This window comes from Grus americana, chromosome 1, assembly GCF_028858705.1.
Source record: "Grus americana isolate bGruAme1 chromosome 1, bGruAme1.mat, whole genome shotgun sequence".
Lineage (NCBI taxonomy): Eukaryota > Metazoa > Chordata > Aves > Gruiformes > Gruidae > Grus > Grus americana.
In genome coordinates, this window is record NC_072852.1 from 10,582,447 (window position 1) to 10,610,066 (window position 27,620).

Consider the following 27,620-nt stretch of genomic DNA (forward strand, 5'->3'; position numbering starts at 1 on the left):
ATTAGATGCACAGGCTCAGTGATAGCTTGAATCACAGGAATGTGGAGAAGAATGAAAAAATCAGTTGGGCATGTTAACCACAAAACACTGTCAGTGGTAATATTTCTCCCTCTTTACACAGAAATCTGAAATATTGCAAAAAGCCATACACTAGAATAGTCTATTATTATTTTGATTTTATTAACTTTATCTTATCTTAATTATAATACCTTTCAATGTTTTTATTTCTGCAGATTAAGGAATGGCTCTGTTTAAACTGCCAGATGCAAAGAGCATTAGGTGGTGACCTAGCACCAGGTCATGGTCCAGGGCCACAGCCACCTCCACCCAAACAGAAGACACCCATTCTACCTTCAACAGCTAAACCATCTCCACAGCAACAGCCAGTTCAAAAGAGAGATGCTTCTCCAAAACCTGATCCTTCGCAGCTAGCAGAATCGAAAAAAACCCTGCCACAGAAAAAGCAACCATCCTTGCCTGGGTCTCCGCCTGTAAAATCGAAACAACCCCGTGCTGAGCCTATGGAGATCTCCCAGCAAATAGACCCTACTCCAAAGTCTGATCAGGCCAAGCCAACGCAGGCTGAAGACAAGCAGAAACAACCCAGTGTACAGAAGCCAACGACGGACGCTGCGCCTACCTCTGCAGCACCAGGGCCGAAACAGGACTTGGCAGGTCCCAGACCTCCACCAACTCAACAAAAAGTGACAGATTCCCCAAAGCCAGAGCTTGCCAAGCCATCACAGGACACACATCCAGCTGGGGAGAAACCAGATTCCAAACCACTTCCACAAGTGTCTCGGCAGAAGTCAGATCCCAAGCTTGCATCTCAGCCTGGGGCTAGACCAGATGCTAAAACTCAAAAGCCTGTTGAGCCAACACAAACAAAAGATGATCCTAAGAAGTTACAAACAAAACCGGCCCCAAAGCCTGACACCAAACCAGCTCCCAAGGGCCCACAAGCAGGGGCAGGTCCCAAGCCAGCACCGGCGCAGCTGGCGCCTCAACCCCAGCCACCTCAGAAAACCCCCGAGCAATCAAGGCGTTTCAGCCTTAACCTGGGAGGCATCACTGATGCCCCGAAGCCTCAGCCTACAACACCGCAAGAAACAGTTACTGGGAAACTCTTTGGATTTGGAGCTTCAATCTTCAGCCAAGCCTCGAATTTAATTTCCACAGCGAGTCAGCCGGGGTCTCAGACATCAGCCGCCCCTCCGCCTGGTCCCGCAGTGAAGCAGCCCCAGCCTTCACCACAGCCTCCGGCCTCTCAGGCAGCCCCCAAAGAGGCTGGTCAGGCTCAGCCTCTTCCAAAAGCTGTTCCTGCAAAGAAAGACGCCAAGCCTCTTACAACTGAAAAATCGGAGCCATCAAAAGCAGATAGTGGTGTAACAACTAAAGGATCTGATTTAGAAAAGAAACCTGGTTTGGCTAAAGATAGCAAGCCTCAGGCTGCTGAAGCTAAGAAACCTGCTGGGCTGTTGGAACCAGAGAAGGCCAGCCAGCCTCAAGTGTCTTGTCCCCTTTGTAAAACTGGACTAAACATTGGTTCTAAGGATCCCCCCAACTTTAATACGTGTACAGAGTGCAAGAAAGTTGTGTGCAATCTCTGTGGATTTAACCCAATGCCGCACATAGCTGAGGTAAGGCGATGGAGTCTGTATTTACCCTGTGTTTTTGCCTGCAGGCTCCCTGTGCTGTGGAGACCAGTCTGTAGCTGATTGAAGCTATTGAATTGTTGAGAAAAATTTGAATGTTTCATCATCTGAGGGCTCTTAAAATTAAGTATCAGTGTTGTATGAAACATGGTCAATAGTCAGAAAGTACTTCCAATGAATTTCCTGCAGATTAAGGAGTCTGGTATAGCTGGTTGCTAGGTTTTTGAGGCATAAGCAGATAGTTAATTGTGGTTATGAACTCTTTTGAAATTGGTGCTACTATGATACAGCAAACTACTATCATGGGATAAAGTTCTTTTTCATATACTTCTGTATTGTACATTAACATGTGTGCTTCTTTAATTGATGTCCCTGACTGAGACGATTTTTGAATGAAGGAATGTGTTAATGCTTAGTTACCTCCCTTCCCTCCTATTTAATATATCCCTAAATTTATTCCATTAATCTCATTCTGGCTCTGGAGTCTTTGGACATGCTGATGTACTCATTAGGAAGGTTAAAGTTTGAGTGATACCTGTGTGGTGAAATATATGTAATTTTTTGGTGTGAATAATGTAAGGTTCACAAAGTCACTTCATTATTTAAGGAGTGTGAGTTTGAATGTTCCTTTTCCATGATTGCCCAAGACAGATCCAACAGGGCCAACTTATTTTCAGCAGTTTTGTCACATTCCACGTTTTTACCCTCTTTCCTTTCTTTCTCATAATTTTTTAGCAAGGGGATTGGAAACTTTATACTGACTTAACAGAAAGGTGGAGGCACACCTTACTTGCTGTATCAGTTTGGCAAGTTCAACTCAACAGAAGCAGACCACCTGAAAGTAGTTGTGAGTAATTTAAATGTGTAAGTTGGTCTGTGTAGGACATGAGGAAAGTGGCTGTCAATGTTGTGTCTTTGAATTCTGAATGAATAAATTCAAAATGGCTCCCAGGTTTAAAGGTTATCACATCTCTGCCTTAAGGTGAGAACTAATGTTCAGAGAAGCAGCAAGTTGCAGGGAAAATATTGCTTATGTTGTCTTCATAGGCTTTTTTTGTGGATTGTTTTCTGGAATATACTATCATTTGAAAGGTAGTGTCCTACTATAAGAAGCACATTTTATCCGACTTACGAATATGCTGTTTACTGTCTTGTGGTCATTTAGGTCAGAAAGAAAGGTCTTCAAACACAGGAAGACTGATCAATGATTGAAAGCCAGGATTCAATTGACTTTTAATGTTGTTCATGCACTGAATTCCATCAAACACACACATTCCTTCATCACTGTCCACTGCCCTGTCCCATACACACACACGCACATACACACACTTATTTAGGATTTAAATATGAAAAATGCATATGACTTTCTTCAGAGGCGCTCTAGTATGCATACACAGAATACCACATAAACAAGATGTGTCAGTTCTGGTGAAACGCTGTGCTAAAATGACAACCATGGAAGACCCCGTGCATGAATTGACTTCTTCAGAGTTTCCTTGGGTGTGAGGGTGTGGGACTGCCTTGTGGTGTGCAGACATATACTCTCTGTATTTCTTCTGTTTACGATGAGAAGGCTGGTATTATGTATCTTTTTTTTCATATCACTGTTGCTGCCAGAGGATGTTCTCTGTTTTTACTCTTTGGAATATGCGGAGCTTGAAATGCTATTGATTTTCTGTAGTCTGACTTCCTCAAGCCTTTCTTTGCCTCTTTTTTTTTGGCTCCTTCTTGCATTTTCTTCTTCCTTATACTACGCATTTCCATATCTGTCCACAGTTTTCCATCTTGTCTTCTTTTTTTCAAATAATTTTTGTTAAAATTTGGCAAACTGCTTTTCCTTGACAACAAGAGGTAGTTTGCTTGTCTGAGGACAGCCTGACTTTTCTTTTCATGAAGATGGGAGACAGAAGAGGGAGCTCATCCTCTCCTCTCCCAAATGAGCTGTGTAAATAACGTATTCAACCTCAGATAGCAATTCTGTCCCTGTATGCACTGTATATAGAATATACCTGTTACATGACAGAAACATGATGATAAACAAATAGTTTATGCTCACTAGCATACTCTTTTCCTCCACCAAACTTCTAACATGTTGAGTACAGTCTTGGAGGTTTTATTTCCTTCTCTATTTTTTGGGGGGTTAGGAAGGAGAAATATAAATGATTTTTAAAATAGGCCCTTCTGGTGGGTTTCTACCTAATTATTTCCTTCCTGTATTCTGCATTCAAAGAAAAAAAAAATAATTCCAGAAGGCTATATTCACTCTTGGTCCCAGAAAGTGTTTTAGATGAACAAACGTAATGGGTATTTTATGATTTTGCTTTGGGGCTGCAGCTCTATCACAGTGATTCTAACAGTTGCTTATGTATTATCTATATATTGTTGCCTCAGTAATGGCTGAAAATTGTGTTGGGTTTTATTGACTGAGTGATAGCTGAAACCTTGTTGCCAACAAAGCTTGTGTTGAGCTATATGATAAGAGTCAGTCCCATGAAGCAGGAAAACCAGTGTTGCACTGACAAATACAGAGGAGTAGCTAAACTCTGTGGGCACTTCTACCTTAAGAACTTTCAGCAGGGAATGTCTTCCAGGCAACGTACTGCTGTACAGCAGACGTGACTGAGAGTACTTTTAAGGGAAGAAGGTGCTTTCTTATAGTGGCAGTTGTTTGTTCTTGCCTCTGTGTGACAGAAATAACTTTCAAAAAAGTCTTTAAGCTGCTGTAGTTGGTCCTCTAATAACCCCTCTTCTGCAGGAAATAAGAGAACTAGACTTTTACCTAGCCTAAATCAACAACGTGCTATTTACTTCAGTGAAATTATTCTGATTTGTGCACACTGAGAATTAGGGTAGAATACTTTTTCCTAAATTGGGCTGATTGTTCTTTCTTCCTGATTTGTTGATCCAACAGTCAAACAGGTATTTACCTAAATAGTAATTTATCCATGAAACAAACAGGCACAAATGATTAAATAAATGACACTTGATAGATTTCAAAGACCCACAGGACCATGTGCGCCCTAGTGCATTAGCAGACTCCTTGTTCTGCCATTTGCTTAATAGGGAGGAGCACTGTTTACCAGCTCTGTAATTAGCTTTCCAGCTCAGGTAGTTGGAAGCAGCTCTATTTTTAGTAACAAAGCACAAGATCGCAACTGCAGAAGCCAGAAATGAAAGTGTGTGGCAACGACCATTTTGTGCATTTAAAACTCAGTGAAGCTGTTCAGAATATTGAACAGGAGCGGAGATGGTTGCCTATAATATAATCAAGTATGTTGAGGCAGCAGGGTCAGGAATATAGAACCTGTGATGAATTAATGTAGTAGTAAAATAAAGAAGATTTAAAAACTAAGCTAAGGAAAACTAAGATATACAGATTTGTAGAATCTGTATGAGTAACAGGAAAGAATAACATCTTGATAGAGTCACATGTTATGAACAGAAAGAGCTCAAAATGTGAGTGTGCTAATGGATTTAATCTAATACAACTGCCAAGGGAACAACAGAAGCACTTTTGAGTCTACTGATAGCTATAAAATAATCTGGAAAGGTACTTGGAAGTAAAAAATGTTCCATGTGTGAAATAAATTATTGGGGCTACAGAAAGGAGAGAATTGTTTTGAATGAAGGAGAAGGACAGGGCGGACTGGGGAAGGGCAGAAGAGACATCATATCTCAGACTTGGTAAGGATTTCTTGTTTGAAAAAGATGTAATCTGTTAGAGATGTGATCAGAATAGATAATATAAACAATTTCACATAGAGTGATGTTTCTTAATATATTTATTAAGGAGAATATTGCCTGTGTGAAATTTTTTGACATGGGTGGATATGATAGCAGAAATCTGTAAGCAGGAGTCTATAACAAGGACCTTGATGGTTCCTGTCCAATCCATATTCTTATAGATCTTTTTTAAAAATACATGTATAACCCGCCAAAATAATTTAGATGCTTTTCTGATAACTTATTTTCCCACTGTTACTTACTAGACCAAACTAAATAATTTTTTTCTTGTCATGTACTATGGAGAGAGGGAAAAGCAAAAAGATAAACTTGTTTTGTAAGCAAGCACAGTGTTATTAAACTCAATAGTATAACCAGGTTAAAAATGGTACCTTGCTCTTCTAATAAGAACTTCTAAAAGTCACAGGAAGTAGTTAGCATTTTGGAACTGATATAAGCCTCTCTGGAGCTGAGGCGAGCTCTGTTGTCATGGCATATTGTCACGTACCTGAATATATCTTGGATTCTTGTATCTCCTCCTAAAATCCTGCAGAAAGAGTACTGGCACAGGTGGGTTCCTGATGTAAATAATTTTGGCACTTTGTATTTTTCCAAACTTTCACTGATATATAATTGCCAATGAAGTGAGGCCCTCAGCAGGTATGACCTGTTATTCAGACTTAAATATTAGGCTTTAAAAAAATAATTTAAAAATAAAACCCCAAACCTATCCTAAGTAAAATACACTCTGCTATTAAATGCCCAAATGTGGTTTGGATTTCTTAAAACAAGTGTGCAGGAGTATTGTAAAGTAATAAGCCACCTATGACTTTGATGAAAATCCCTAAAAAGGTGTACTGCATCATCTGAGGTGACACCCATTGCCTCTCTTTAATTTATTAACAACTCTGTACTATCATGTTTTTCCTATTTCAGAAAGCTCAGGCCATTCTGCAAGTTGGCAGGTTTAACTCCTATTAGAAGTTCCTATCTCCTCTGTTATGTTTGGTGATGAGTTGTTTTGGAAACAGATGGTGTCTGGGAAACAGTGAAGAAAAATTTGCACTTAAGATACAAAGAGAAAAACAACCAGTCCTTTCAGTTGCATAATTTATTTTCTCTACCTCTTCCCTCTCCCTTTATATTTAAAGCTCCTTTTAAAATTTTGATTGTGAGAAAGCGAATGCTACTATTGTTTAATAACACTAGCAAATAATACAGAACATAATAGGCTAACACAATGTATTCACTAAATTGTATGGAAATTTTATCCATTAAATGATAAGTCTTTATAATTGAGAAAATGTTAAAACTACTACTAATTATTATTTTGAAAGATAAAATCTGGCATTGAAAAACAGAGTGCATGTTAGACGATAAAAACCCCACTGTATTTCTTGACTGTCAGAATGAAATTAATTTAACTCCGAATTAATTTAACTCCAAACTTCTCCTGTTTAACTAATTCAATATGCATAATAGAAACAACATTAAACTGGAAATATTTTAAATAGCAGAACAACTCACGTCTTCCATTTTTCCTGTAAAAAACATTTATTGTGTATATACAGAATGGTAGGGCTAATATGACCCTTTGATGGATAATTTAGTTAAAATTGAACACTGATAAATATTTTAAAAAAAATAGTGCCTGAATTCACCTTTGAAGTAAGACTGAAGAACTTCAGCTTCATCAACAGAGTTAGGCTTCTGGTATTCATATTTTTAATGGTTAAAGACAGAGACTTGAGTTGTCCATGATACTTGTAAGTATGTTTTAGGAGCTTCTGTCCTTCTCTGATGCCTCATCTAAAGCCGTGTGCCAAAAAACCCTACTTTGACCTGATGATTCTCCAGAGACCTGAACTTCTGTCTTTTGCACATGGCTTGAGCCATTCCTTTTGAGCAGTGTCCAGCTTCTGTTTAAACCCCTGTGGAGTCCAGACATTAGATGACACCCCTTTTGGGACCTGATTTTGGCATGTCTTTGAGAATAGTTCACCCAGAGGCAGTACTGTTTATTATTATTATTGTACGTATAACATATGGCTACTTTAGTTAATAATAACCATAATAAAACCTGTTCATGGTCAAGTACAATGTAGTGGTGGTTGAGTTTATTCATTCTGCAATAATATTATATGCAAAATACAGATCTGCAAATAGACATGTGACTTGAGTACTCCCATCCTTAGCTCAGGACTGTTAGTGGGATGCTACAGCCAAGCTTCTTGTCTCCCGGTCTCCTCCAGGACCCCATGAGTTTGCACTCTTTGAGTTGCAGCAGAGGAAGTGAAGCCAAGAGTAAGCTGCTGCATCAAGATAAGCTAATTAATAATGTCCTTTGATTTTGTTTGAATTCCTTGTCACTGTAGAGGGAAATGAAAACATCCTTACTTTCTCACAAGTTTCTCTGAACAGATGTCTTGCATTTTAGTAGGGCTACTTGGTCCAAAGCAAGTTATACACTAATGCAGTTTCATTTTTGGGCAGTCAGGTTTTGATGGTTACTTCTGAATCTGATGATCTTGGGATATTATTTGAAAGCAAGGCTTCTTAGATCTCCAGGGTTGCTAGTCAAGGCATTAGCTACAAGATTGCATTCTTGTTAATTTTTCTTTCCAGTAGTTATGACCACAAAATTAGGGATTTCCCCCCCTGGAATTAAACATGAGTGAAAAAGATTGGTGTCATTGCTCAAAGTAATAGTGTGACCTTTGGAAGCGCTATTACTGTGATTAGTTGCCTGCTGTTTGTTTTCTTTATTCAGCCCTCTAAAAGTTTCCAAATTACTTCTCAGAACAAAGAACTCCAGGGATGGATAAAAACTGTTGAAACAAACAATGATATAGAGATATAAAGTTATGCAAGGCCAGATGGCTTTTATTAATGTCAGTAATGGCCATTGATGGTGTGAAATCCAAAGGGATGGCTACTGCAGCACTGCTGCTGACACCCACAGTTCCTGTCTAGCTGGCTATTTTCCTCGTCCCGTTGGAATTCATACGCAATGACTTCTTTACCTATATACATTTATTCCATCTCTAGATGTCTGTGCACTTTGAAACATAAAACGCTTGGAGGAACAATTAACGCAGAGCTTTCAGTGTTGATTTTTGTGTGTGGTGTTTACTTTTTTCCTGTGCCATTAGGAAATCAGTTAGTTTATAGACCAGTGTATTAGCGAGGGTCAAGCTGGAGTCACAAATCTAAAACAGATAATCAGGAAAATTACTGACCTGGCCTTGAGCCAGGTGATTTTCTTCTCCGTTATTTCATTAGAAATTTGGTTGGTATCCCATTATTCAATGAGGAAGAAGTCTTCTGAAAGCTAGGCTGGTATTAATTGCATCTATTTTTGAAAATTTCTGGTGAACTTTATAATACTGTTTTAAAGAGACTTTATTTCATTGAGATAAAGATTTTTTTTCTTTTACATTACAGAATAATGCATTTTTTTCATGTTTTATTGAGAAACAAAAATGCTTAATTTACAGACAAATATTGGTGTGAGATTTAGTTAATTTCAAGATAAGACCCAATGAGTCTAAAACATTTTAACCCACTTCCAGATTTTGTTAAGCAAGCAGACAAAATCTAATGGATGTTAAGTGCCTCTTTTTTTTTTTTTTTTGGTGCCCAGCTGAGGTACCTTAGTAAGACATTACTTACTATCTGATCACATTAATGACATGTGCAAACACTGTCAAAACTTCTGTGATCATAAAAATATAAAGTGTTTACCTCTTTATCAGAACCTTTACATGGTTTTGGTCTTTTGATAGATTCACCATAGGGGGAGCTTCAAATGAATTTTTTTCTTTTTTTTAATCTTTTTTTTTAATATTCTTTTGTGGTGGCTTGACCCTGGCTGGACACCAGCTGCCCCCCAAAGATGCTCTATCACTCCCCTCCTCAGCCTGACAGAGGAGAGAAAATACAATGAAAGGCTTGTGGGTCAAGATAAGGACAGGGCAAAAGAGACTCAACTTGGGGGAAAAAGAATTTAATTTATTACCATTGACTAATGAGAAATAGAAACTAAATTTTAAAACACCTTCCCCCACCCTTCCCTTCTTCCCAGGCTCAACTTCACTCCCCGTTTCTCTCCCTCCTCCCCCCCAGCAGCAGAGGGGGACGGGGAATGGGGGTTGTGGTCAGTTCCTCACACCTTGTCTCTGCTGCTCCTTCCTCCTCAGGGGAAGGACTCCTCACACTCTGCCCCTGCTCCAGCCTGGGGTCCCTCCCACAGCAGACAGTCCTCCATGGACTTCTTGAATGTGAGTCCTTCCCAGGGGCTGCAGTTCTTCAACTGCTCCATTGTGGGTCCCTTCCATGGGGTGTAGACCTTCAGGAGCAGACTGCTCCAGCATGGGTCCCCCATAGGGTCACAAGTCCTGCCAGCAAACCTGCTCCAGCGTGGGCTCCTCTCTCCATGGGGCCACAGGTCCTGCCAGGAGCTTGCTCCAACGTGGGCTTCCCACAGGGTCACAGCCTCCTTCAGGCATCCACCTGCTCTTGTGTGGGGTCCTCCACGGGCTGCAGGTGGAATCTCTGCTCCACCATCGTCCTCCATGGGCTGCAGGGGGACAGCCTGCCTCACCATGGTCTTCTCTAGGGGCTGCAGGGGAATCTCTGCTCCAGCAACTGGAGCACCTCGTGCCCCTCCTTCTTCACTGACCTTGGTGTCTGCAGAGTTGTTCCTCTCACATCTTCTCACTCCTCTCCTGGATTGCTGCTGCCAGAGCAACCCTTTTTTTCCCCTTCTTAGCTCTGTTACCACCCCAGAGGCGCTACCACCATCGCTGATGGGCTCAGCCTTGGTCATCGGCGGGTCCATCTTGGAGCTGGCTGGCATTGGCTCTGTTGGATATGGGGGAAGCTTCTAGCAGCTTCTCACAGAAGCCTCCGCTGTAGCCTCCCCGCTACCAAAACTTTGCCACGCAAACCCAATATGCTATTCCAGCAATGTGAAGAGCTGGGTGCTCTTTCTAGGAACAAATGCTGTAATAGAATTTTTTTTTAATGTCTCTGAGGTTTTTATATGTCTGAAACCAGAATATTTTTCACTGGATTTTTGTTATTTAATAGTTGAATTACTAGGACAAGTCAAAATTTCAGTATTTAATAAAATTCTGAGAAGACAGTATACTGTAAATTTCAACATTTGCATGCATTTTCTGATCTTATTTCTTGCAGAATGAAACTGTTCACATTATTACAGCAGTTAATAAGTTCCAGTTACTGCCTATGTTTAAAATTTCATGTCATGCGTCTGCTGACCAAAAGGCTAATGTTTGCCACACCATGACAATATGTTAGCAAAGAAAAATTAACATTTTGCACAAAGCAGGTCTAAATAATCACTTTTTTGCTACTGCTGTGTGGTGATTTTAAACTTAAATGGATTGCACAAGTGTCATCAAAGGCATTTTGCAATTAATTTCAACTGCTTGCATGAAGTGTGGCCAGCAGTAAAAATAATTAAACATTAAGCTGTAAAGAAAAAGAAGAAATGAGCAAGATGAGGCACTTTTCTGATTCCTGTTTTGTATGCTATATAATAGTACTTCTCTCTGAGTAATGGAAAGAATTTGTCATTTAAAGTGACAATAGCCAGTAATTATTTTTAAAATTCTGAAATGCATATGGTTCAGTGGACCAGAATGAGAAAAAACCTGCCTTTAGATTTAATAATATTTATATATTAAATTGTTTTCTCCAGTATTACTAAGAGTGAGGATGGAGGTTGAGGGGAACCTAAGCCATTATATAGTTGTGGAAAGGAGGTTAGATTCATGCCAGTAAGCTGTTTGAGATGCTGTCTAGCAGCATTTGAAGAAGGAGGTCATGGACTGATGCTGAAGAAGGGGATTAGCTGCCTTTAAACTATCCTGACTGAATTTTGTACAAAATGCTGTTGAGTCAGGGGGGAAAAAATAACATATTTTTGCAGTCACTAGAAAAAAACCCACAACTGAACAGCTACTAGGTTATCTCAGACCAGAACACTCACTGAGAAGAAAGATGAGGTATGTTAGTTTTCCATCTGTGTTTTGGAGGTTAATGAAATTACTCAGACAGTGAGGTAACCTAGGCTTCTAAGGACAAGACTGGAAAGACCATATGGTGGTCTTCTGTTTTTAGTATTTCTAGGTTAGTAATCTTTTGGGTTTGGTTTTTTTTATTTTTCCGTAGCAAACAGCCTTCACATTGGAAACGGTCCAGTTGTCATATACAGAGATTAGAAATTGAACATAAGAAATCTGTCCTTAAATTTATTATTTTAATGAATGTAGCCACTTTTCTGAGGAGATTTTTTTTTACCTAGCAGTTACCTGAATAATTGGGCTAAAACATGCAGATGTATTTATAATACTTCACTTTTTTTGAGATTTCTGAACATTTTCCTGACCATTCCAGAAGTATATTGTTGTGATTTTTTTGTTTTGTTTTACAATAGCATTCATTTATAATTGCACACATTTGCAAATATAGGAGTACATTGAAGATGATGACATAACTCTGATCCTCATCAATAGTTGTCAATGCAAATTTCTGAATTTTTTGAAGTGTCTTTTGTAATTGATCTTAAGTTTTGTATCTTCTTTATAGAAGAAGAAAACATAAAGATACATATTTCTTTCTGAATGATGACAAACTCTTTAACTACTGTCTACAAGACATTAGTTAGTAACTGTCTCTTTGTACATTTATAGCATGATGTTAAGTCCTTTACTGTGTGGAAAAGCTGTCAGGTACACCTGTTCCTATTCCCCACCCTCCCCACTTCTCCTTCAAACCAACACACAAACCCTTAAATTTCTATATAAATATTATTTTCCCAAATTCAACTGGAATATTCACTGAAGCATTGAACTCTGACATATTACATAAAACCCAACCTGAGCACATACCCAACTTCAGATGCCTTCGTCTTTTGAATTATAGTAGGAAAAAAAGGAATATTTGAAATACCTGATATTTCTTAAATGCTTTTTTATTAAAATATGCACTAAATATTTTGTTTGATCAAAAGTCTATTTTACACTGAAAAATGGCTAAACCAGTAAAATTTCAACATGCTGTACTTTCTGGCTAGTGTTTTTAGTGTCTTGTAATAGAGTTGTTTTCCACTTTTCTTTTACGGTCAGAATTGGACATTGGATTAAAGTTCCAGCACGATCTCTAAAAGTATTTGCATTTTTGTAATGTTTAGTTTTAACTATAGAAAGGCAAGAATTCTGATGAAAACAAAGTTTTGGTTTAGATTTTTTTTAAAGAAATACAATTTTGAATCTACTTAAGGTGGCTCAAAGTTGATATCACGGTGTGACATTTCTAAGACTGTGAAGGTGTAGGCTTTGTACTCATTACAGAATAAGTAAAACCAAACTACCTGTTTCACAGGCTTCTGTACGTACACCTTTGTGCTGACCTACACTGTGCTTCTGTTTTGTCCTGAATCATGTCTGAGCCAAGAACACTTGTATTGTGCTGTGTAGTGAATTTTTAAAGTCGTGTGCCCAGTATAGCTGGGACTCAATTACACTATTATCCCAGACCTCTAAAGAGAAACAGTGCTGCTATTTTTCTTCTATATCACCTATCAGCAGAAGGATCTCCTGATCAAAACATAGTCTGTCATTTGATTTGGCATCCTTTTAAATATTTTAGCTGTGCTGCTTTTTCTCTAGACCTGTAAGGATTGTGTTAGTGTTCTGTCATCCTTCAAATGACAAATCTGGTCAATGCTTTTTCACAAGGCGTAACGCACAGTGAAGCTAAAGGAACTTTTATTTGAATCCATAATGTGTTCTAATTAGTTACAGTCATAATTGGAAGATTCAGTGAAATTCATGCTCTCCTCTCCCTGTCCTTTCTTCTATATGCTATTGGTAACTGCAATCAAGAATGGTTCTGCTTTAAGACACGGTGAATTGGCTTGTTCCAAGTGTTGGTCGGAGGCATGATGCACTGTCCCTGGTGATTTCTGTGGGCACATTTGAGTTTGCTCCTGGTTGTCTTTCCAGGATGAAATGCAGAATCATTTGATGTTGTAACTGTCTTTAGTATCCGTATTGGTCAGGGTGAAGCTCCCTCCACCTACGAATCACAGAACAGATTGCCTAGACCCACTCCGTGCCCAAAGAAGGGTTGATTAGAGCAGGTTTCTCAGGGCCAGTCTGGTTTTGAAAATTTTCAACGATTGAGACTCCACAACCTCTTTAGGCAACCTTTGACCACCTTATTTTTTTATTGTTTTTTAAAGTATTTTCTTAAATTTAAATGGAATGTCTGGTATTTGAATTTATGTCCATTTGAATTTTTGTCCGTTCAGTGGATACCATGGGGAAGACTCTGGCTTCATCTTCTTTTCACTCTTCTATCAGCTATTTACACACATTGAGAAGGCCTCCCTGAGCCTTCTTTTGTCCAGGCTCCTCTTCTCCAGTCCCAGCTCTCTCAGCTTCTCCTTCTATGAGTGATGCTTCAGTCCCTTAATCATCTTCATGACCCTTTACGGGACTTTCTCCTGTATTTCCTTGTCTCTCTCGCACTGGGGAGCCCAGAACTGGACACAGCACTCTCCTACCGGTATTGAGTACAGGGGTGTAATCACTCGCCTCAACCTTCTAGCTATGCTCTTAACTAATACAACCCAGGATTCTGCAAATATTCAAGCATACCTTTGCCCCATGCCCCCCCCCTAATTCTCATACCATACGCAAGGGCACAGAGCACACGTGCATTGTGTCTTTACAGAACCATGCTGGCAAGGATGCAGTGAAGCACTTTGCTGTAAACACAATTATTAACTTATAAATATTTTTGAAGGTGATGAGGTCGAGAGGAAACCCTGATCAGTCCATTCCAGGGAGTGTTAACTTTTATCTGGCCATTAGTCACTGTACATCGGTGGACTTCCCACAGATAATGATTGTAGCCAAAGGTATAAAGTGCAGATTTCCAATTACTGTGATATCTCTACAAAATATATGTCGTAGCAGATCTTCTCCATGGCAGGTGTATATTGACTTCTCCAAGTTAAGTTAACAGGTTTAACACTAAAAGATATAGATACCGTTTTGGAGGGAAGGAAGGGTTAGAACAGAATGCAAGCTAAAATTTCACACGGTATTCCAGGAGTTGAATTTTGCACCTGATCTGTATGTCTGGAATATTTATACTCAAATCAGTTGAGCTAAATGCCACTTTCTACTTTCTCTTCCTCCTAAATCAACCTGCTCTCCATCCATGCTGAAAGAGTTGTTTATATTTGAACCTATGCTATTTTCTTTTGTTAACCATGGGGCTCCTTCCTCTTGTCATCTTTTACATGAGAAACTTTTATTTTTAAGTGTCTCTTTTTGCTCCAAGGCAGTGGAGGAGAAAGAAGTGCAGGATTAATTAGGCAACTTCATTAGTTAGTAACTGATCTTCCAGTTGCAGAACTCGTATTGTTGCATCTTGAAATAGTATATGTATACTGTAAAATATGAGGCCATAAAAAACACCTTGCAATTAACAGACCTTTGAAGTGTGCTGAAATGAAAATTTATTTGGTAATGATCTATTTTCTGAACCTCTGTGTATGTGAAAACAGTTAATCCATATGTTCTAATAGGATTTTTGAGGAGTTTCATGCTCTTAAATAATGTTTTGTTTGGATGACTTATATGTATAGAATTAATAATTTTCTGCAAGCACATAGTCTATATTTTTTGCTCTAAACTTGCTATTCAAAAAAACAGTAGTCATTTGCTTTTTAAATCCAGGGATATGACATTAGAATTGATGTATCATCACCAGAGTGAAATTCTACTACAGCAGATATTATAAATTCCACTTTTTCTGGTTGTTATTAATAATCAGTAGAAATAATTATTTCTCTATTATAACAGGAATCAGGGTGAAATGTTTGGTTCTTCATCAGCATGCAGTATATAATTTTTAGAGCATGTCTAGGAAAACTTAATGCTAATTTTCTTTCCAAACTCTGAAACTATGATAGTGATTGCTGCACTTGGATGGCTTTTTCCCTCAGTTTGCTTTATTCCAATTGATTAGTTCTGTCCTTATGACTTGGATTAATTCTGTCTGTATTGCAGGGTATTAATATACCTTTTAATTAGTTACCTGTTGTTTACATACATTGTGTAAAAACTGGCTTCACTGTCTGTGAGGAATCATTGAAAAATGTATTGAAAAGTGTTTATTTCTTTTCAGTACTAAACTTTGTATGGCTGTAATAGAAAACAGGAGAGATCAAGGTGTCCTTGCAATGGCACATCAGTTTCCTCTGCACAGGTTCCTCTCTTCATGTGTTAGAATCTTATTTATGCAATTCCTTCAATAAAAAGGAAAAGGAATGCCAGTAGACTGACACTGTTTTAAGAAGGTCGTACTTTGAATTTCTAAGTACAAAGTATGTACTTGCTGATAAAGTAGGGTCAGGTACTAGTTGTTAGAAACTAGTCGCTTCCCTGGTACGCCTTCTAAGTCCTTTCACATTTTTGAACGTACCTTTCATGTACAGTTTCTGTTCAGATAAAAATATTTATTTCTGTTGACAGATATCATCTGTTGTTTCCTTAGCATCACATATTTCTCTTCACTTGACTTCAAGTCTGTTGCACTGAATCTGTCTGAGAAGAGATACATTTTGAATTTTATGTTGAAAACACTACTGCTATAGTATCATTCTCTTCTCTCCACCTTTTATTTTCAACCGTTCTAAAGCAGTTATTCTTATTGCCTATTTTCCACTTGATAGTAAAGTTAAACGTGTGAACATCTCATTTCATTTAATTACCAGAAAGTAAGATCAATTTTTTAAAACATTAAGAGAAATGAAACTAGACAATTGGAAAGAAGAAGGTGCTGACAGAAAGATGATTATTTGCAAGTTAGTGTAATAAAAAGTAATAAGATCAGTTGTTAACATAAGTATATTTCCTTGCAGTTATATTCTTTTTGTCTCCTGAATGTACCAAACCTGAAACCAGTGCATCAGCATGGTAGAATACGGTAGATGGAATTATTTATATGAAAGTATTAAAAGGAAGGGCTCTTAGATTATCTGTGTCATGAATTAATTTGGGGCTTCAGTCTCTATGCTATCTGTTCTTAGCATCATAAAAAATAATGGATGTATACAGAGATTGAAATGCGTAGATTCCTACTGTATATCACTTCCTTATGTATCTGCAGATGGTGCGTATTTTTGCATATTCTTTTTTAAAGGTTGGATTTTATGGTGGTTAGAATTCATTGCAGACTCTTGTATTTGATGGGGTAAATGTAGGGGAGTGCAAAGATTCATTGCAAATGATTCATTCAAAGATTTATAGGTACATTTTGTAAGCCATTTAGTTTCCAATGAATACTTTAAATCATTACCTTACTTTATTGCTAGTTCTTTTTAATTTTGGTGAAATTGTTTCCTTGTTCAGTCAAAAAGGCCAGGAGTCTGATCTATTAAATGTTTGGATGCCTAATGTTGAAGGCTTTATCTATATATAAACAGAATAAAATCAAATAAGACCTTGCAGTGCATAGAAGGAAAGAATACAGGAGGTCCATTTTTAGAAGGTTTTGATTCAGACCCTAAATGAGCACTCTAATATAATTTCAAGTGAGGAAAGTGAAAGCAGTGTATGTTTGAATTATGTATGACCTATAAAGATAGAAAGACATGCAGATCATCAGTCACAGGAGTGGATTTCAATGATCAGTCACAAATTGATCAATTCATCAGGCTTTTTCCCTGGGGTCCATGGAGTTTATAGGTTACGAAGTTCCTGCAATCAGTTCTTGAGGACAGTCTTTCCTCACACTATCCAGTTTTTAAAACTCCTCCTTCCCACCAGAAGCTACTGAAAGGGAATTGTCAGTCTGTAAGTTCCACAGCACCTACTCTTGTGACAGGCTATCTGTCAGCACAGTCCCATCAAGCCTCTTGAAACAACTTGGAAGGCGAGATAAGGGAAGGAGATAGGGAGAATGTTGGTTTGGCAAGACATTTGAGAGTGTGATATGACTAATATGGTTGATTATGGAGAGTCCTTGTATGACTTCAAGTGATAGAACTTCCATAGTCAGATTATTAGTAAAAATAAATATGATGTGTTACCTAAGTAAGAGTGGTAGTGGATTAGATTTCTGCGACCCCAAGCATCATGTATTTTCTTCATCTAGTTCTGACTGACCAGGAATTTCTTTCTGACTTCTACTGATGTAAGCCCCTTTTGGAGACATTAAAGCTCTAAACTAGGAAAAAAAGGATGATACAAAACACTAAAGATAAACACTGTTAGTCAGCTGAACTGTGGCAAAAAAGCAAGACATTTGTAGACATCACTACCAGAAAGAACGTGTCTTACTTTTGTCATGCAGCTGAAGCTCCTCAGGCTCTTAAAAATGTATTCCTTACTTCTATCTGAGAGGCAGCTAAGTAAATTTTGAAAGTCTCAGTAATGTCTTTTAGAAGAAAAGAGTCTCAAAATTAATCAAATAGGTAATATAAATGTCATTTTTCTTTTCCTACTTCTTAGGAGTTGCTGGAAATGACTCTGATTTCAGAGAGGCTAGCATTGGTCAATCTGCATCACGTAGTGACTGTTCAAATCAATAGAAATATGTTTCTTGGTTTTAGTAGACAGTATTGTCTGACATGATGTGACTGAAACAAGTCAGCCTTGAGAACTAACAGAAGCAGATCTAAATACTGGGTTAAGTGCTTGCATTCTGTCTCTAGAGATATACTTTCACAGTGGCATTTAGGATTTCAGAGCTTCATCCTCTCAACTGATTAGGTAAGTGAGAAACTGGCTCCTGTTAATAATTATTTCCAGATATATTCATAGGCATGGCACTAGAACCCTGAACGTTACATTTCCAAAATTACAGCTTTCAGGAAATTTTGGAAACTAACAGTTCAAGCCTCAGTCTTGCACATAGTAAACTTTCTCATGAGTAATCTGATCTACTTCAGCCTTTTACTTATGGGTAGGGTGCTGCTATGTTTCACTCCTTTGAAGGAATGACTTATCCTATAAGGAGCTCAGTCTGCTTGATTGGGCTATTCAAAAAGAACGAGAAAGCCTATTAGGAATGTGGGTGACAAATGTCATTCTTCCTGAGTAAAGACCATTAAGATGAATGAAATCTTTTAGGACAGTGACTAATGTCGTACAGTCACTTGAAGTGATGCATGCTGGTTTTTCATGGTACTGCTTTGTTTCTCCGTGCAATGATTTAGCACATAGATGGAGAACTTTTGAAAGTATATAATTTGTTTATGATTAGAAACTTTAGTCACGTACCCATAATTGCTAAAGTAAAAAAAGAAAGTATATCATAGGAACTTTTGAATGATTGCTCAGTACTTTTTGGATCTTGTCTTAAGCTTTCATAAATGTGCAATTAGATTTTTTTAATTTTATTTGAGGAGAGGGGGAGTTATATTTGAAGACATCACAGCATGTTTCTTATAAGCAAATACATTAAAAATGTTTTTAGTCTACGCATATTATTGCAAGGAGGAGGAAAAAAAGTAGAATTTGGAGGAAGAATTTGGAGGAATGGCATCTTGAGGCAATAGAACTATTAAAGAGCATTCTGAAGGCATAAATTATGAAGTAGCACTTGACCATGGATTGCTCCATGGATTGCTGAATCTGAATAGATCAACAAGATGTCCAAGAGTCTGAGTCAGTCCTGATACACATTCGTGATTTATGCTTCCATTTGTATTAGTGATGATGCTACTGAATCCTTTGTTGTCAATTGTTGTCAGCAGGCAACGTGACTGGGCTCCTCAACAATGGAGCTGAGGGTCGCAGCAAGACAGTGACCTCATTGATGAGGCGTACAGTCCCACAGTAACTGAACAGGACAAACAGAGCAGGTTTGGTGACAGTGACAAAGTTCAGCCAGCAGTCTGGTTGGTGATTGCCAATGAAGTCTGTAGTAGTAAGGCAGATTTGAGGTTGAGCCAAGAAGTCAAGTCAGCAAGGCAGGATCAACATCAACAAGGTACAACCAAAGCACAGTGTATCTACAGCAGGGCAGAGGCTTCAATACAGCACCCAAGCTGATGGGTGGAGGCTAAATGGGTTGAAGCCCCAGTTGGAGCTTCTCACAGCAGTTTTTCCACAGCTTAGCTCTTTTTGTAGAAATCTCATCTAGGGTTACACAGCTATGCCGTATCAGAGCAGACTTTTAACCCAAGTACCTAAACCTGTGGACAGAGGAAGAGGAGGTTTATAGAGTAAAAGACTGGGCAGGGCAACTGGAGCCTGTTGGTGTACTCAGGGCCCTGACACTTCCAGCTAGCGTCACTGATAGTTGGGGACATCAAAGATGGGGGTGAAAGGGATGAGAGACTGCTCTTTGACCTGCTCTTCCTGACATGTGACCCTTAATGCATCCATTGTAGCAGGCATTGCTAATAGCAGAACTTCAGCTCCCTTATTCATCTCAATAAATCCATATCAAAAATTGTTCCTAGAGGTGGCTGGACTTTTTCTGCTGAAATAAAGTGTGTACTTTCAGGGTTTTGACACTTCAAAGAATTAATTGTTGGGTTTTTGGTTGTCTTTTTTTTTTTTTTTAGAGTAGGCAGAGTTGTGTTTGGTAACTGGTATTTTAAACCTAATGGGTGGAGCTCATATGACTATGTATACAATGTAGACAACTGCAGCTGGTCAAGTTCATGAAGGTTAACTTTACTCAACAGTGAGCTAATCAATATAATTAGTGATGTGATTTATCTACATTTGGTCATATGAATTATTGACTGAATTCCATTGATGGTATTGACTAGCTCTCCACTGACTATAATGGGATCTTAGACAACTAGCTCAAATTCAGACCTTTAAATTGCAGGCACAGAATGACTGAGGTTAGAAGGGATGTCAGTAGGTTATCTAGTCCAACCTCCCGTTCAAAGTAGGGTCAGTGGACCAGCCCAGGTTGCTCAGTACTTAATCCCATCTGATCTAGAAAGCCTCCAAGAATGGAGACTGCATAACATCTGTGGGCAACCTGTTCCAATGCTTGAAAGTCCTCATGGTGAAAAATGTTTTTCCTTATATTCAGTTTAAATTTATGCTTGTGATATCTTGTCCTCCCACTGGGCACCACTCTGAAGTGCTTGGCTCTGTCTTCTTTTATGACTTCCTTGTAAGTACTGTTAGGCTTCTGTTAGGGTCCCCTGAGGTAGTCTTCTCCAGGCTGAACAAACCTCTTTCCCTCATCTTCTCCTCTCAAAGGAGTTGCTCTAGCCTCTGTCTTGGTTGCCTTTTACTGACGTTGCTGCAGTTTGTCACTGTTTTTCTTGTACTGGCGTCACAGTACTGGATGCGGTGGCTAGATCTGGTCTAATGAGTACTGGGTAAAAGTACTCGCTTTGATCTAGTGGCTGTGGTCGTTTTAAAGCAGCCCAAGATGCTGTAGGCCTTCTTTGTAGTCAGGGTGTGCTACATTCATCATGTTTAGCAGTGGGCCTATACTTGTCCAAACTTTTTCTTGCTTATTTAGTGTAGAAGCTATTCTTGTTGCCCTCGGTGTCCCTTGCCAGTTCCAATCCTAGCTAAGCTTTGCTTTTCCTAGACACATGGCTGTGCAGTGTTTCTAAATTCTTTCTTTGGAGCCTGTCTAATTAGAGTGCTAATTCTGGAATAGAAGCAGGGTTCAGAGATCCAAGCATCCTGTCCTGTGTACACAGCTGGTTGCTTTAATGCCATAGATCTTATTGCAAACAGTATATGCAAATTACTATAGATGAAAAAGGCAGGAATATTTTGGAAGAAAGCTAGCAAATGCAGAGTTACATAGAAATATACACTTCATAATGCTGTTTGGGTTTTGAAGTGGCAGGTACTAATATCAACCTTTTTTTGATGGTCTCCTAGTCCAGGCACAGGCTGTGCCTATTAGGGCAGTTTATATTTCTGATAGCTATAAGAAACCATTTCAGCTCCCCAGAGATGAGAAAGCTATTGCCTCTGTGAGTCAAATTGACTTGAATGTTAATGCAGTTGTCCATCTAAACTTTATGATAATGTCTTGTTTTTCTACACTGAGCTACTTGACACCATTGTATCTGTCACATTTAATAAAAATATATTCCTCTTCAACTTTATTTTATGTAGAAATTGTCAGACTTAGCATATCAACACCTCAAATTGTATCAATGATATGAGATCAGATTGGTTTACCATAGCAAAGAGTTTGTCCTTCAACAGTAAAAATACAGTTAGTATGACTTACTGTGTTTATCATTACTCATAGCAATACTTATTTTTCTGTTATAATATCTGATTTAAATTGACACATGTTCTGAGGTTGCCTGAAAGAGGCATTACTATACATTACTATTTTAAATGACCACTTATTTGTATTTGTTCTTTCATTATCTCTAATAGATGATGACAGCATAGTGGGGAAAAAAACAAGGTTAAACCAATGTTGAGAAAGAGCCAGTTTTAATGTGGTAAATACAAAATTATCTTGACAAGCCAAAGAAAGATTCTGTAATATTCAACTACATAACTCAATTTTAGGAAAAAAAAAAAAAAGATTTCATTTTTTTTAAACCTAAATACCTTAACACTTAGTGAAAATTTAATTGTCATGTAAGCTGAAGAAGAAAGGATCTATGTATTATTGGTCTGTAGGTGTAGTTTGAATAGAAGTTGAATAGATATTTCTGTGTGGATTAAATATATATTTTTATTCTGAGATTTGAATCCTAGATTAGAATTGGTCTTGGGGGTTTAACTGGGGATAATAGCCAGAAGCAGTGACATCCATTGTCTTTCAGTAGAAGTCTGTGACTGGCCAAGCTCCACCTGGCTGAAGCTATTGACTCGTGAGTAGGAAGGAAATGTTTGGTTAGGCTCAAAAACTGAATGCCTTCCCCTGCACCAGAACATAGCCAAGCATCGTAAAGCCAAATTCTGCTACAGCTCAGCTGTTTTGGAGGAGAGGCAAGAGCTGAAGGCATATTTCCCACTAAACCTGGTCAGGCTTAGAATTGCAAATTGCCTTGACAACTGTTGACCATCATTTATAAAATGTAACATCATCCTGAATTCATATGAGTACCAGACACTGAAAAGTTAACCAGTGGGCATGACAAGGTAGCCCAAAATCTGTGTCCACTCGGTCATTTTTCCTGTTTGGTATGTTTATACCAGCTGGCAGGTTGGTTCATTGCAGTCATTAACTGTGTGCTGTTGGGATTAATGTCATTACCTGATTTTTCTTTATGCAAGAGGACAGTTATTAGATTGTTATGGTAAAGATGTATAACATTTCCATGTGAACCTCTGAGCTATTATAAACCAGACAGCAGATTACAGCCCATCATCTGCTCTCATTTAAATCAGTATAAATCTGAAGTAGCTTTACTGACACAGTAGAATTTCCCTCATATGCACCAGTATACCCTAGAGTGGAATTCCGCTTTACAGTCATTTCTGAAGGCAAGCCATCTTTTTTATCCAAGTGGCTGTCTGCGCTCATAGTAACTCATAACACTTGCTGTAGGTGGACTTGAACTGGATATTCAGAGCTCGTGGTTCTAAAACTGACCATCCGTGGGCAATGTTTTGCATTTCCCTTTCCAGTCATTGACTCGACTGTTTGGTCTGCCAGCTCTGTTTGCTTTCCATTTTGCTGAGTGCAATCTTAGCTATGGTTTTTAAATGCTACTGAAATTTAAATGATGACAAGAGCTTTTAAAATGGGAATTCTTAAACTCTAGAAAGTCTCCATCTGCTTGTATATCAGCATACAGAATGTTTGCTGCCCAACTTGCATTGTGTTCTATACGGAGATTTTTTTATTGTCTCCATACATCCTGCTCTGATCCAACTAGGAATGTAAATCATCAGAAATCATTAGGAAGTCTGTCCTTGTGAGATTACTACCTACGTTTTGCAGAGCCAAGAGGTCTGTAGATTTTCAGAAAGGTTCGTTCACTTTAGCATTTCATTATGTGTGTTTATCTAAAATGAATATGCAAATCTGGTTTTGTTTGTTTATTTCTGTTGTAGCGCATTATAATGTTTCTGTATTAGAAAGAGATGCTGTATAACAGGCTGCTGGCAAAGGAAAAGTGTAATCTTATGGTTAAAGTAAAAAGAGTAGTTTAGTTAATCATTGACTACGCTGTAAACATAAATTCTAGCACACACTATGGGATATGAAGTAGTGGGCATATGAATCCTAGATTAGCAAGAATGCTGGTGTGCTGTAATGCTATGGTGCTGGACTTAAAGGCCAAGATGTATTGGACAATTTATTCTTATTTTATCTATAAAATATATGTTTTTGTGACTGTGGTTCAAAAACATACTGATATGTTGGAAGGGCACCCAAGAAACTGTAACAATTACTTTATATGTAAATAAACAGATGACCTCTAGAAAGACAGATAACTGTATTTTCAGTCTGTTTTGATGAGGAAAAGTTTAAGATTCTTTTGTAAGAATTCTTTGTAAGATTCTTTGAGTACCTGATGAACATAGTTTGATAGCATACAGCTCTCAGGGGTAAACAATTCTAATTGCAAACCAAACGTAGCTAATTTTAGACAATCAGAAAAGGTGCAGGACCGGCAATGATAATACACTATTTTTCCATTGCATGACATGAGGAGCTACTACAAGAAATGCCATGGAAATCGAGAAAAAAAACCAGATTCAGTCTGTGTAATAAATAGAGATTGTCTTAGTAGGGTAAGACTGTATGGTTTGTGTTAAACACTAAACACTAAGTCAAACTAATTGAAAAAAGTTATTTCTTCTGCCTGTGAACAGCATAATTGAAGATGACGTCTCAGTTTAAATTTCCTCTGACACATCGCTGAGCAAAGAGCAGAAAAGTGCCTTCACCTGTAGAGCAAAGATTGTGAGATTCATGAGCAAAGCACTCTCTCTTTTACTGTTCCAAAGATTCATATGTCACCAAAATCTGATTGATGACACTGTTTTTCTTTTATTAATATTAGGCAAAGTCTTCATTTATTTCCATTCTCTTACCCACTAATCATCACGTAGTCAAAGAAAAATATTTCTTATTGAAAATCTGTTGTGGTTACAATTTAGTCTAGCTTCAAAGTAATGTTGGAAATGGAGAAAGCAGTGTTAACTCTGAAAAACAGAACTCAGGGTTTCTGCAGCCAACACCACTGAAGCATTATTGAATCAGCAAATAAAGAATGACTTGGAAAACCACCATATCTTAATATTTAGCTCTTCTAGACATTGCACTGAGTCTTGTCTTTGCCTTTTTTTTCCGCAAAATATAACAAGACTAGGGTGCAGAAGAAGGAATTTTGCAACTCCAGGTGTTAAGATCAAATAAAATGGATCACTTGTGGAGATGGTCTTTAGCTGGATCACTAGATCTGAACCCTTCTGCCTCTTTTAAAGTTCACGCATAGAGCTAGATGTAAGCTTTGTGGTTGGCACTACTTCTGTTCTTTTTTTATGGGAATATGTAGGCATTAGAAAGGTCTCTTTCTCTAGACTTCTGTCTTCATGGTGTACATTATGTTTTTCTAATGTAGAGAAGGAAAAGGTATCTTTAGGTTTATTACTTTCTCTTTTAATTCAGTGCATGTTGAGATTACAGCTAGATGAAAGCATTCCTATGCTAATAGCTACATTTATAGCACTTTTATGCATTAGCAATGGTAAATAATCGCCCCAAGACAACATCTGTTCTCAGTTCACAGAATCATAGAATGGTTTGGGTTGGAAGGGACCTTAAAAATCATCTAGTTCCAACCCCCCTGCTGTGGGCAGGGACACCCTCCACTAGACCACGTTGCCGAAAGCCCCATCCAGCCTGGTCTTAAACACTTCCAGGGAGGGGGCATCCACAACCTCTCTGGGCAACCTGTTCCAGTACCTCACCACTCTCACAGTAAAGAATTTCTTTCTAACATCTAATCTAAATCGACCCTCCTTCAGCTTAATTTGTCTAGTTTCATTTATGTTAAAGTATAAAATGAGGTTTCGATAATCACTTACCTACTTTAAAACTTATTTCTGTCTGTTATACTATTGTTTTTGGTTGCAATTTATATATCCAGCTAAGGAGCTTTAACTTCTGGATCAGTAACAAAACCAAAGACAGTGTCAGAAAAACGTTCTCAGAATAACTCTTTCTCTGCTCTGTGCTATGTCTGTCACTGTGCTATATTCCAGCACGGAATATATTCAGTCTGTTGTATCACATTTCTTGTATCTACTGTTACGTACTGTGAGATCTAGGTTTCATGCTAGCACTTTTCCAAGTTTTTTTTTTTAATGCATGTATTAATTTGCTACTTTTTCAGTTGTAGCCATTGGCAGTTTACAGGAATATTCTTTCATAGACACACTTGCTTTCATCTGTGTACATAAATGGGGCTACACTAAGTATCTCAGGGACTGGTCAGGTGTAGTAGTAGTTTCTTCCCTAATTGCTGCTCTGCCAATGTGTCTTAACTCTAGGAAAGTTAAGTGTAGGAGTGGATACTTTTCCCACCCTATCATTTCTTTTGTTTTCTGAGGAGACTCCTAAACCATATCAACTGCATGTGCCTTTAATCATGTCCCTGGGGCCTAGGACTGGAATTTATACTCAGATTACCAAATAGCCTTTACAAAAACATCTTTTCTTTTGTGATACTCCTGATCTGTGGTAGGATGAGACAATGATAATTATACCAAGTTTTACCAATACAGTTGTAAAAATAGTCTCTTTCATTGCAACTGAATTGCAATGAAATTGCAATCTTTAAATTCAGCCATCTTGTTGGCCAATGTGGCAAGTGTGACCTTGGTCCAAGAAAAACACTATGAAATTATATCCTTGACAGATGCTTCAGCATAGTCAGAGTGACTAATCTTCATTTTAACTTAGCCTTATGCCAATTCAGCTTCATTACTGATTAGATAATTGTGAATGTGAAGCGAGACTTACATTTAGAGAGCACTGAACACCTCTAAAGGCATTTTGTGTGTTTTTCATGCAGCTGAAGTTCTGACGTGGTCTATTAGTGTAGCTGTCATTGTACTCAGGGAAACGGTGTGGTTTCACAGATGGGTGGGGGTCCTGTGGTTGGTTGGTTCCCTGGCTTCCCTCCCCTTGCTTTAATCATCAGAAACATAATGACCAGAATCTTACCTGGGTGTGAATCAAGGATCTAGAAAAACATGAAGATGCCACTTCTCTCAGAAAAGTAACCTTTCCATGAATTATTCAATGTAAGCTTTTATTTTGGGATGTTTAATTTTTGCTTCATTCTCACTTCAAATGTAGCAAGTGTTAATAGCACCTTAAAAATAGTTCCCTATACTTTCCCCCAGTTTCCTGAACTCTATTTTTGTCTCTACTCAAACATTCTCACTGCTTTTCACCCTTTGACTGGTCTTATTTTTAAATCTGATGATATCTCAATTCTTTCTCTTCCTGATTTTTTCTATGCTGTCTGTCTCTATGAATCAGTACCAAACTGCATTCTTCTTCTGGGTATGTGTAGAGAGGGCTTGTAATTACTGCTGCTGCCAGACTCTATACAGCATTTTGTACATTTACAGCTAAAATGTAGTATGGACTTAAACTTAATTGCTTTTGCACTATCCTATTTATAGTTATTAATGTGTAGCAGATGGGTAAATTCTCCATCTGTTCTTACTGCTGTATCCAGCTGTTTCAGTGATAATTATAATTTATCAGCATGGGAATATGTCACAGACAAACTTGAAAGTGTAAAATCCATTTTAGTCTGAATTGAGGAAATAGTAAAGCAAAACAAAGATGCCCTGAAGTTCTACATCGGTGCCTTTTCCACTTGCAGTATCTCATCATTTGCTTTGTGATACTGAAATCAAAACAGAGGTTTGACTTCTGTCCCCAGTGGTTTGTACTGTGACAGTAGGCAGATGAGCTAAGACAGCACTGCTGAGAGCTGTCTGAGCACAGTCAGTGCCTCTTCCTTATATTTCACAGTTCCTGTATCACTGTGACTTTTTGCAGCTCAGGAGAAGTGATGGTGTGATACCTGGTCCTGCTCCATATACCAGCTCTATCTATTTCCTCCTTCTTCATTTCACCCCAGTCTTGAGGTTTTCTATGATATTGGGAGTCTCAAAGAAGTGGCTCTGGGGTGAATTTCCTGTTGTATTATCCAAATGTATGGCTCTTACATCTGGAAATATAACTTTTATGAGCCTG

General features: G+C 38.3%; 1 protein-coding gene across 9 annotated transcripts in view; it reads left to right on the top strand.

The window, feature by feature from the left end:
* Positions 1-27,620, top strand: part of PCLO (piccolo presynaptic cytomatrix protein) — a 382,165-nt gene that overhangs the window by 19,277 nt on the left and 335,268 nt on the right. For 8 of the 9 annotated variants that reach the window (XM_054844924.1, XM_054844942.1, XM_054844959.1 and 5 more), the window contains exon 3: positions 234-1,640. In XM_054844924.1, the coding sequence (XP_054700899.1) occupies positions 234-1,640 (1,407 nt within the window). The other variant, XM_054844985.1, reaches the window with a different exon arrangement.